This window comes from Medicago truncatula, chromosome 4 (assembly GCF_003473485.1).
Source record: "Medicago truncatula cultivar Jemalong A17 chromosome 4, MtrunA17r5.0-ANR, whole genome shotgun sequence".
Taxonomy (NCBI): domain Eukaryota; kingdom Viridiplantae; phylum Streptophyta; class Magnoliopsida; order Fabales; family Fabaceae; genus Medicago; species Medicago truncatula.
Genome location: NC_053045.1, coordinates 2,505,773 through 2,517,734, shown reverse-complemented (window position 1 = coordinate 2,517,734; position 11,962 = coordinate 2,505,773). Strand labels below are relative to the sequence as shown.

Sequence of the window (11,962 nt, the reverse complement as noted above, 5' to 3'; positions counted from 1 at the left end):
CTGCAGAAAGCACTGAACTGGAATGATAAGACCAAGTTTGTGACGCTTTTGTGGATCATTTGGTTGAGGAGATATAGGAAATCCTGCGATACATTTATACCATCAGCTTTCGATGTTAATATAAGAACCATAGAAAATAGGGACGATTGGATGTGTGTTTGGTGCAAGCTTGGAAATTCTCCCCAACAGACCAATATTGTGACAGACATAGTGAAGTAAACCGGATCAAGAAACCTGAAAATATGTTACTTTGTACTTCTTTTATTGGAAAAATATGTTTCTTCTTTTGTCGTGCTTGCCTTTTACATTTAAAGGATTTCAGGCTAAATGAGTCAATCATCTGTTACTTTGTGCTACTAAATGGATTTATATTGAGGCTAGATTACTTGCCTAATTTTATTTTCTTTAAATTAGATCAATAAATAGTTGTTTCTTCATCTAATTTTTTATGTTTGTGTACTTTTGTAGCTTATCATTGTATTGAAATTATCGTTCTTTTTATTTCTTCTTACTTTTACTCCTTTTTGTAATAAAATTTGTTTGATACGACAGTGCATAAAATGGATTTTATATGTAATGCATCGGAAGTTGTATTGTGATTGGATTGAGGTTTAGGAGTAACAACTTTCAATATGTATTTGTTGTTTCTTTATGTCTCTCTTCTGCATCGTTGATGAATCCTACTGAAGATATGATTTGGTATGAAGCACTGACACGTAGGATTCCAAACAGAACACTCACACGTAAGACACAAGATACCACATTGACATTAATGCACTGACTCGTAAACACAAGTAATAGACACCATTAATAAATTTTTCAAATTGAAAGTGATTGAGTGTAATACATTAATGTCAGACATCGGACACACTTTCAACTTGAAATGATTCATGCATTTCTCGCAGCACGTTGCAAAGAAGCCTTCATAAGTTCAATATCAGAATTTGAATTTCGTATAGAAAGTAAGCTCTGCTCAAAACTTTCTTAAATGACATTGTCAGAATATTCAGCTTTATGGTTGCGTAGAATGGTCATGATCTATAATATGATTTTGTTTCTTGGATATGTTTTTTTCGATGCAAATGTGTACCTAACATGGTGTTACATTTTACAATTCATTAGCTTATGGAAAAACAAACTACACTTAATGCAACAAATAGAAATTAATATGCAGAAGCGCATTTGATTTCAGTTATCATGCCTATTATTATTTAAGCAAACACAATTAGCAAATAAAAGAAGTAGTCATAAATATGAAACAGCAATGCATGATTCACTATAATAATACTGAGAACAGGCAAAGAAATAGGCCAAAGCATAGAGCAAATTCTGATCTTTTCAGAATGATTGCAACTATCTATTTGGTCATCACAATCTTCTTTACCAATGACATTATTCACAGATGAAGCGTTTTTCCTTTGGTTTAGATCCAAGAGGGAAACCATTCTTCTTAAAAAAGTTTCTATTGTTTTGTCAATTCTTTTAGGATGCATAAATTTTTTATTTATAAGCTCTCAAATGAAATCCTTAAATCTCTTATAATATAATGCAGCTCACAAATTTGAACCCCTCTTGTTTCAGATTGGCTATGAGGCACAATGCTTTGAATAATATGCAAAAGAGTTGGCTTACATGAAAATCATTACAGAAAATAAAAAAAAAAATCTCTAGTTGGATATATATTTAACGCAGTAAATCAATATCTATATTCAGAGGAACAAACTGCCAAAAGAAGAGAAATAAATATGCCTGTGTTTAAAAGTGAGTGAAACTATAAGGTTGAGAATCAAATTCTCATTCCAATGTCAGAGAGAATACAGTATTTCAAATGCTTAACAAGTAAATGTGTATTAACAGTTTAAACAAGTGAACAACCAAATTAAATCTACCTCGACGACGCAGAGTTGACAGAAAGATGAAAATGACTGATGTTTACAGTTGTAGGTACATTAATTTGATGAAACTATAAATCTATAAAATTCCAAATATCAATATCCATCATCGTCTTCATGCAGGGTCCATCTCTTGCATGATATCAACTCTGTCATGATGACCTCTTCGAGGTCACAGTTCTTCAAGAGATAGTTAATAGATTTGTGATTGGTGCAATCACCAGACAAATTAATCTTGCGGTGTTTGTGAAATGCCAACGATTGATCGTTATCAATATCATCTTCATGTAGCACAAAACAAGACTTAGTAGTACTCATGGGAAGACTGAGGTCGAGTTCTTCGATTAAAGGGAAATAATCAGCAACAAAAGAGAGATCATTGTGGATATATCTCACTCTATAAAAGTGACAGAGGTCAAGTTTTTCATCTTTTTGGAAAAAGTTTGCAACTTATTTTCAATGGTGCGGTTTTTGGAGAGATAGATCAATTTGAGGTCTAAAGGGAAAGTGGAGATTTGGGTAACAAGAGCGTCGAGGTCACTCACTCGAGAAAAGTGTGTGAGGTCGAGGGATGTGATGTTAGGGAACCTTCGGAATAGGCGGGGAATGAAAAGAACGGTTTGATCTGTGATTTGTGACCGAGAATCGGAAACGGTTGGTGATGGAGAGAAAAGTTTTGGAGACGATGGAGAGAGACTTCAAAGAGGGGTTGTCGCCGGCGAGGAATTTGATGATGTATTCCCATAACTCATATGGTAAATATGAACACACTGCCGCCCTTGCTCGGTTCATAGGGTTTTTTTTTCTGCCTTGGATTTGGATGATGATGATGCTGCCACCATTGTTACAAAGTAACCAGTTTCTCTCTATTTTTCCCTAATCCTTGTAACTACCACCCTCTTTTTCTGTAAGTACCTCCTAATTTTGACGTTATCTCTATTATTCTGTTATCCTAACAACTTTCTGTTAAGAGTTATCTTCGCATACTTTGTTACAATGGAGTCCTGTTGATAACTTTTTTGTAAGGGATCATCGATAAATTCTTATGTAGTTATGAACCAAAAACATGTAGGACATTAAAACAACAATGATATATGATACTACACTAACACTTAGACACCCTTAATAGAAACCATTAATAATAAAATAAAAATGGATTACAAAAGAGCCGAAGCACAAATAGACGCCATTAATATTTTGATAAAATGATAGTCACTAAAAGTAACCACATGCATTAGTGTCCGGCGGCATAATTGTTTTCAATTTGAAGTGTCAATGCTACATAGACATAGGTGTCACTCTCTAAATTACATCCACACTCTATTTCTTATTCTCCTCTTTCAAATCCTTGACTAAATATGATTGAAAAAGATAGAATTTCCAATATTAATAATTGAAAATTATAATCTTTTTCTCCATAGGAAAAAAATATCATTTTCTCCATTTGGGCAGTTTCGGATAATCAAGTTTTATTTGAAAGACCTTAACCTCTAGGCCTCATGAGGTTCTTGCTTCAGGAAGCAAGTGTGCTTAGAGGTATACTGTTTTCATCACAAGTGTGCTTAGAGGGAAGATAGAAGGATTTCAAGTACAGTTGTATAAGAGTGCTAGGCTTATGATACTTTGGATTCAACAAAATTTTGTGTTTATTTTACTTCTATATTTTGTCAAATTTTCATAACACAATGTAACTAGAATATGATGTGATAGTAAGCATAAATCAGCTAATAAGATGGTCAAATTGCAAGTAAGAGGAAATCTGGATTGATGCTTTGCAAATCAATTTTTCTTACAAAAAAAGGAAGGAGAAAAATGACAGCCGAATTTCTTGACAAAAAATATTTCTAATATTATAAATATTATCATTTTTACTTATACATTTGCATATTGAAAGTTTGGAGAGCAAAAGTTGGTTATGTCTTCTATATTCTAATGCAGAAATATGGTAGTAATTTTGTTTATGAAATTAAAGTGTAAAATGTTGGGATGACATGTCTACAACAATAATTTTTGTTTATGAAATTAAAGAGAAATATATCACATTATGTGACTTTGACATTGTTTGACCTTCATTTCGCTATATCTTCCTTTCTAATCAAGACAATTACACCCAGTTGGAACTATTAAAGATTCTGCAATAACTTTACTTATTATGCTCTTAATGCTTAAATGCTTGCATCATATTAATGTCTAGTTACAACCTCACATTGAAAACTGTAATTGTGAAATTTATTTAACAGTGATGAAGAAACCTTAGCAAACAATACTCTAAAGCCAGAAGCCAACAAATCCGTGGAAGAAGTAATCAGTTTTAATAAGTCTTGTTGAAAACATTCATTTTTCCTGCCGGACAAAAAAGAATGTCGATAGAAATTATTTCAGGACTCATACAACTTTTATTTATAAGCTTTCAATGAAAATCCTTACATCGCTTATAATATAATGCAACTTACAAATCTAAATCCCTCTTGTTTCAAAGTGATATGATATGAGCCCATATGCTTTTAATAAAGAAAAGAAAACTTGGCTTCGTTACCAAAACTCATTCAGTATTAGTAGATCAAGTACTAAAAGAAAGGGTTCGCATGATCAATGTGTTTCGGCTTCCATACAAATCATTACAGAAAATAAAAGAAAATCTCAGAGTTGGGTAAATATTTAACTCAGTAAATCAATACTTATATTCACAAGAGAAAACATCCAATAGAAGATAAATAAATATGCCTATGTTGTAAAGTGAAACCACATAAGGTTGAGATTTAGATTCTCATTCCTAACATCTTCGAATAGACAAAAACATACTCCAACATCAACTCATTCTGATAGAATGTATAAGGTGTCACAATAACCACCACCACTGAAGAATTAAAATGACTTACAACCACTAAATTGGTCCTTAATTAAAAACTCTGATCATTTTAATCTCCAAAATTTGCAAGTAGACAAAAATATACCCAAATTAAAATATGTTGGTACTAATTTGGCAAAACTAAAATTATAAAAAAACTCCAACTACCACTATGCATCATCATCATCGCTTGTACTGTCACTATCACTATCACTATCACTATCACTATCACTATCACTCCCACTCCCACTCCCACTCCCACTGTCACTGTCACTGTCAGCCTCATCCATGGAAATCAAGTCATTCATGATGACCTCTTCAAGAAGGTTACAATTTTTGAAGAGATAGTTAATAGATTGGTGATCTTTGATGCAATTACCTGATAAATTAATCTTGCGGAGTTTGGGAAGTGCCAAGAGTTGACGTTTATCATAATCTAGTATAAAATCATACTTACTACGATTCATGGGATAACTCAAGTCAAGTTCTTCGAGCAAAGGGAAACAATCAGCAATGAAGAAGAGATCACTCTTGTGAACACTATTCATTCCAAAACAAGTGAGAGAGGTCAAATATTTCATCTTTTCGGACAAAATTACCAACGTACCTATATGAATGTCACCATTGTTGGAAAAATTGAGTGATTTGAAGTCTGAAGGGAAATCTTCGGTGTGGCAGAGAAGCAAGTTGAGGTTTCTACCTTTTGAGAGGTCGAGGGAGGTGAGGTTGGGGAACCTTTGGAAGAGGCGATTAAGGAAAGGAATTGTTTTATCGACATTGCTATGGAGAATCGGAGATGATTGGTGATGGAGAGAAATTGTTTGGAAACAACGGAGAGAGGTTCGAAGTAGCGGCTGTTGTTGCCGTCGTTGAGAAATTTGAAGATGATCTCCCATAATTCATCTGTTAAATATGAACATGCTGCTGTCAATTTTTGCTTCTTAGGGTTTTTTTCTGCATTACATTTGGAAGATGTGGCTGCCTCCATTACGAGCAACTCAAGCAAACTGCAACACCAGAACAAAAACTACAGAAATCCAAAAGAGCGAAAAGAAAACACAGACAATTATGATGAATTAAAATGAGATATATGACCAGCACCACACCATTTAAGAGAACATCAAAACCTTCTTAAAAACAAAAAACCAAACCTAACCAAAATCAATGCTGAATTGAAATGAAAAAAAAAAAAAAAAAAAAAAGACTACTAGATTGAGTAGTGCAACAAGACATTTCAATTTAATTCTTTTATTGTGACAGAAATGAATTGAAAAGTGCTTTCTTAATGAAAATTTTGAATTACAATGAGACTAAAATCAAATCCAGAAACAAGAAATTGAAAACATGAGGACGAATGAATTAAATGGAATCAACATGAAACATAACAAAAATAGATTGGAGACCAGAAATGGAGAATTTAGCACAAAATGTAAAATCACAAGCCATAATTAAAACAAACCAGAAACAAAGGAATGGATCCAGAACATACCAGAACAACGAAGATGCTATCACAAAACAAAATTGTGTAACCAGTCACAAAGCTGCTGTTTGAAGGAAGTCTCGGAGCATTGATTGAAAAGATTTGATAGAAATCCTGAAATGCGAGAGAACATGCTATCAGTATCAAACATCATTAAAAAAAAAAAAAAAACTCGGCATCCAGTCCACAGGCTAACTAATCATAGGGGTTCAACCCTATCGTCCACTTGTGAGGCACAAGAGACCAAGTCAACACTAAGGTCTTAAGTCCCCACTATTACGCAAACATCAAATTAAACATAACAATTGCAATAATTTTCAATTAAAGAGAAACTATTTTAGAATGAAGAAAAATTACCCAGAAAGAGAGGGGATTAAATCACTATAAAAAGAACAAAGATTTAGTAATTTACCGGTCCAAATCTTAAAGCAGTGACGATGAGTGGGTTTGAGAGGGTTTTGATAAGTTTGCGATGCATTTGATGGGTTTTGGGATAGGTACTGAATGGGTCTAGGGTTTCAACGGAAGAAAATTGAAGAAAGAAATTAAAGAATTATAAATATGGGGAAAAGATAGGGAACTTAAAATGTAAGTGCTCCCTACACAAAAAAAAAAAAAATGTAACTGCTCCCAGTTGAAAGTGAGATGGAAAAAGTATGCAAATACTTGCAGCGACCTGTTTTCGCATCTTTGATCGGTTGAGGTAAAAAATTATCTGAATCTAAATATATATGCTTAAATTTTATTTGATCTAAATATAAACACTTAAATTTTAATCAATTTTTAGATATCTAAAATACAACATGTACAACTTTTTATTAGTATTAATACTACACATACATGGTAAATTAAAGGGTTGATGCAAAATATAAAATAGAGTTAAATAATTTTTTTTATCCCTATAATATAGTAAATTTATTTTTAAGGCCTCATAGGAAAAGTGACATATTTGGGTCCTATAAAAAATTTCAGAAAAACAGCTTTAGTTCTTGTTAAATTAAATTTGTTTAATTATGCTTAAAAGTTTAAAATTTTGAACTATTTTTACATACTTGTTTAGAACATTATAATGCAACGTATAATACTAAGAAAAGAATAAATAGGGATTAAAATTTACTTTTGAGATTAGGTTTGGTTCATTCTGGCTTTGAAAAGGTTAAATGAAATTTGACCTGATACAAGCTATTTTTAAAAAACAACATCCAAATGCATCGAAAAATATTTAGTTTTTTGCGATTTTTGTGTTTCTGAACCGGTTTACGGTTTTATGGTGCATCAGTTTGGAATTAAACATCTCTGCCAACGGGTAAAAATGTCATAATGTCTTCCAAAAGCTCCTTAATATACCGGTAATAGTGGCGGTTAACAAAAACACCTTAACAAAATCATCATAATTCACATGTTTTTTATAGTGGTTATCCACAACCAAGGCAACACATTCCTCTTTTGGAACTTTATGAATCTTTCTATGAAGTGAGTAATTGCCTCATCCTCTTGTTGATCAAAATCCTTAAGTTGGTTGTTATAACTTCATATCGAGGCCTATAAAACCCCTTAGCTTATGGAATCTCAAAATTGTGAATTGTTTGTTACAGGAGAGAGAAAGGGGGGGCACAACAATTTTATTGAAGAGAAAGAGTCTGTAAAAATATAGGAATTTATTAGAGAGAGAGTGTATAACAATTTCTTGTTAAGGGAGAGAGAGGAGGATACATCAAATTTATTGAAAAATAGTGTATAAAAAAATTATTGAAGAGAGAAAGTCTGAAGAGTAATTTGAAAGAGAGAATAGATGGTGGATTAAAATGAGGGTACAATACAATAAAAAGAAACAAAACTCCAACAATCCATGACATTGATTGTAGAGCTTAATGTTAAAATGACACTTAAAAAGGAACAAAGGAAGTATTAATAATTTGAGAAAATGAAGGTGATCAAATGCAACCCCTGTATGTTCACATCAAATACCATACATGCGTTCAATTTGAAGTGTCCGTCTCCATAGATAATAAGAATTATTGATAAGCATTCAACTTTTATAGAGTAACAAACTACAATTTTGAGTTCAAAGAAGATCACAACATAATTCAAGGCATGACTACTTCTCTACTTATCATCCATTTTCCCTATATCTGTGTTCCCTCTTCTAACCAAATGGCCACATCAAGTATTTGTAATTATTTCTCTCCCTCACACTCCTAGCATTTTTCTTACACATAAAGTCTAACCCAATCCTGGATTCCAATTATATTTGTATTTGTCCAATATATAGTTGGTCCCTAACTTACTCCACCTTGTAGCTGCATCAAATTCAATATCCATACCCCATACTCTATAGTTAATAGTTAACTAGATTGCAGAACAGTGCAGCAAGCAACATTGCAACTATAGCTTTGTTTTACAGTTGAAAAGGCCAAAGTCAGTGAAATCAAAAACAAATCAAGAAAAAAAGTCTATTTGTTAAGAAACCATTTTTTAAGTCAAATTAATTACCAGCAACACGGTAATAAAGATTTTAAATACAAATATGGGCCGGTTTAATATGATTAACATTTTAAATACAAACGGTAGAAACCATATTATGCCAACACCATTTTATTAAGAAACCATTTCCAAAATAAATAAACAAACTGAAGAAACCATGAACTAAAAGAAATTCAGTCACTTACTCTTTATAGTGTTTATATTGAATTTCCTAGTACTCTATGCCACCATATTAATTCTAGGATAAGATTTCCTCTACAATATGCAACTTGATCATGATGTTCACATGTAAAGTCCAATATTTGTGAGGGATTAATAGGTTACATTTTACAATTCACTAGCTTATGGTAGAAAGAAAAAAAAACTACACTTAATGCATCAAATAGAAATTGATACGCTGAAGAGTATTTGCTTTCAGTTACTATTCCCATTGATATTTAAACAAGAACAGTTGACAAATAAGAGTAGTGGTCATAAATATGAAGGAGCAATATGGATTCATCATTATAGTACAAAGAAATAGGGCAATATATAGGGCAATATGGATTCATCAACTATCTATTTTCTCATCACAATCTTCACCAATGACATTATTCACAAGTGAAGCATTTTCCCTCTAGCTTAGATCTAAGAAGGAAACCATTCTTAAAACAATTTTCTATAGTTTGACCAATTCTGCACTGTAAAACTAAAACAAAATGCAAAGAAATATTTAACCGAAATAAACTAATCTTCATGAATTGCATTCAGATGAAGCTCAACTGAAATATACACCCAATGTGTTCATCTATGAATATAGGCTTAAATTCTTTTTTATATCCAAGGAGCACCATTTAAAGATTCTGCAACATTTTTACTTTTTATGCTCTTTATGCTTAAATGCTTGGCATCATGCTAATGTATGGTTACAACCTCGCATCAAAAACTGTAATTGTGAAAGTTATTGAACAATGATGAAGAAACCATTACAAACAATACTCAAAAGTCAGAAGCCAATAAATCAGTGGAAGAAGTAATCAATTTTAATAAATGTTGTTGCAGAAATAGGTTGAATTTCATTTGTCCTGCTGGACAAAAAAGAATGTGGCGACAGAAGTTCTTTCAGGAGTCATAGATTAACTTTTATACGCTTTCAAATGAAATACTTACATCTCTTATAATATAATGCAACTCAGAAAGCAGAAACCCTCTTGTTTCAAAGGGATATGAGCCACTATGATTTTAATAGTAGACTAAAGATTCTTCAAAATAATAATAGACTAAGGAGAATCAAATTTGCTTCATTACCAAAATTCATTAACTATCAATATAGGAATGTGTTCTCTTCAGGGAAACTCTTGACAAGCTTCTGATTCAAAGTGTTTTAGCTTACACGCAAAACATTACAGAAAATTAAAGGAAAACTCAGACTTGAATAAATACGTATTTCAATAAATCAGTAAATATATTTGCAGGAACAAACATCCATTAGAAGATAAATAAATATGCATATGTTCAAAAGTTAGACCACAAAAGGATGAGAATCAAATGCATAACATGTAGTCATGTATAAACAGTTGTAACAATTGAACCACCAAATTGAGCATTGAAATTATAAACTGTGATTATTTTAACTTCTAAAATTTGCAGATAGACAAAAACATACTCCAACATCAACATGTTCCGGTAGAGTATATAAGGATTAATGTTAAGCACCCCTTAGAAGGATGAAAATACACCAGTCATTTAGTGAAAACAACCAATGTTTACAATTGTAAGTACTAATTTAGTGAAACTAAAATTATATAAAATTCCAACTCTCGCTACCACTCTCACTCTCATTGTCACTTCCACTTCAACTTTCACTCTCACTCTCACTCTCACTCTCACTCACTGTCTACCTCATCCTCGGAAATCAAGTCATTCATGATGACCTCTTTCAGAAGGTCACAGTTCTTGAAGAGATAGTTAATAGATTGTCGATCTTTGATCCAATTACCAGATAAATTAATCTTGCGGAGTTTGGGAAGTGCCAAGAGTTGATGATGATGATCACTATCTAGTCTAAAATCATATTTACTACAATACATGGGATAACTGATGTCGAGTTCTTCGAGTAAAGGGAAACAATCAGCAATGAAGAAGAGATCACTCTTGTGAATACTAATCATTCCGGAACAAGTAAGAGAGGTCAAGTTTTTCATCCTTTTGGACAACAATTGCAACTTATGTGTATGAATGCCGTGGTTGGAAACATTGAGCGATTTGATGTTTAAAGGGAAATTGTCAATGTGGTAGACAAACAAGTTAAGGTTTCTACCTTTTGAGAAGTCGAGGGATGTGAGGTTGGGGAACCTTTGGAAAAGGCGATAAAGGAAAGGGATTGTTTTATCGGACATTGCTATGGAGAATCGGAGACGGTTGGTGATGGAGAGAAATTGTTTGGAGACGATGGAAAGAGGTTCCAAGTAGCGGTTGTTGTCGCTGTCGTTGAGAAATTTGAAGATGATCTCCCATAACTCATCTGTTAAATATGAACATGCTGCTGTCATTTTTTGTTTCTTAGGGTTTTTCTCTGCATTACAATTGGAAGATGCGGCTTCCTCCATTACGAGCGACTCAAGCAAACTGCAACACCAGTACAATAACTAATAATTAAGAATTACGTTAAAAAGTCTGCAGCCCCTGATCCAGGATTCTTGATACGCCACTGATTGTGACTAAGAATTGAAAAGTCCTTTCCTAATGAAAATTTTGAATCACAAGGAAACTAAAATCAAATTCAAAAACAAGAAATAGAAAACACGAGGACTAACTAATTAAATGGAATCAACATGAAACATAACAAGAACAGACTGGAGACCTGAAATCACGAATTTAGTACAAAAGGTAAAATCACACATAATATAAACAAACCAGAAACTAGTATTGGGAATGGTTAAAACCAATAGAAGGCATAAAAAACAAAGGAATGAAACGAGAACATACCAGATTGCGATCACAAAACCAAATTGTGTAACCAGTCGGAAAGCTGTGGTTTGAAAAGAATTGACAAAAATCCTGAAACCGGAGAGAACACACGATCAGTTTCTTCAGTTTTCTCCTTCGATTGTTTGATATTACTTAATTACTTAACACAATAGCATAGACACAAACATAGATGGTCTCAAACATCTTAAAAAAAAAAAAAAAAAAAAACTCGGTATCCAGTGTAAGGTCTAACTAATCATAAGGATTCAATCCTATCGTCCAATTGTGAGGCCCTTTTAAAGTCATAGC

The 11,962-nt window shown here is 32.7% G+C and overlaps 1 protein-coding gene across 1 annotated transcript; it reads right to left on the bottom strand.

Moving 5' to 3' along the window:
• Positions 1-10,569: 10,569 nt before the first annotated feature.
• Positions 10,570-11,292, bottom strand: LOC11411534 (uncharacterized). The gene has a single exon (XM_003604352.2). The coding sequence runs from the start codon at positions 11,290-11,292 to the stop codon at positions 10,570-10,572; it is 723 nt and encodes a 240-aa protein (XP_003604400.2).
• Between the last annotated feature and the right edge of the window lie 670 nt (positions 11,293-11,962).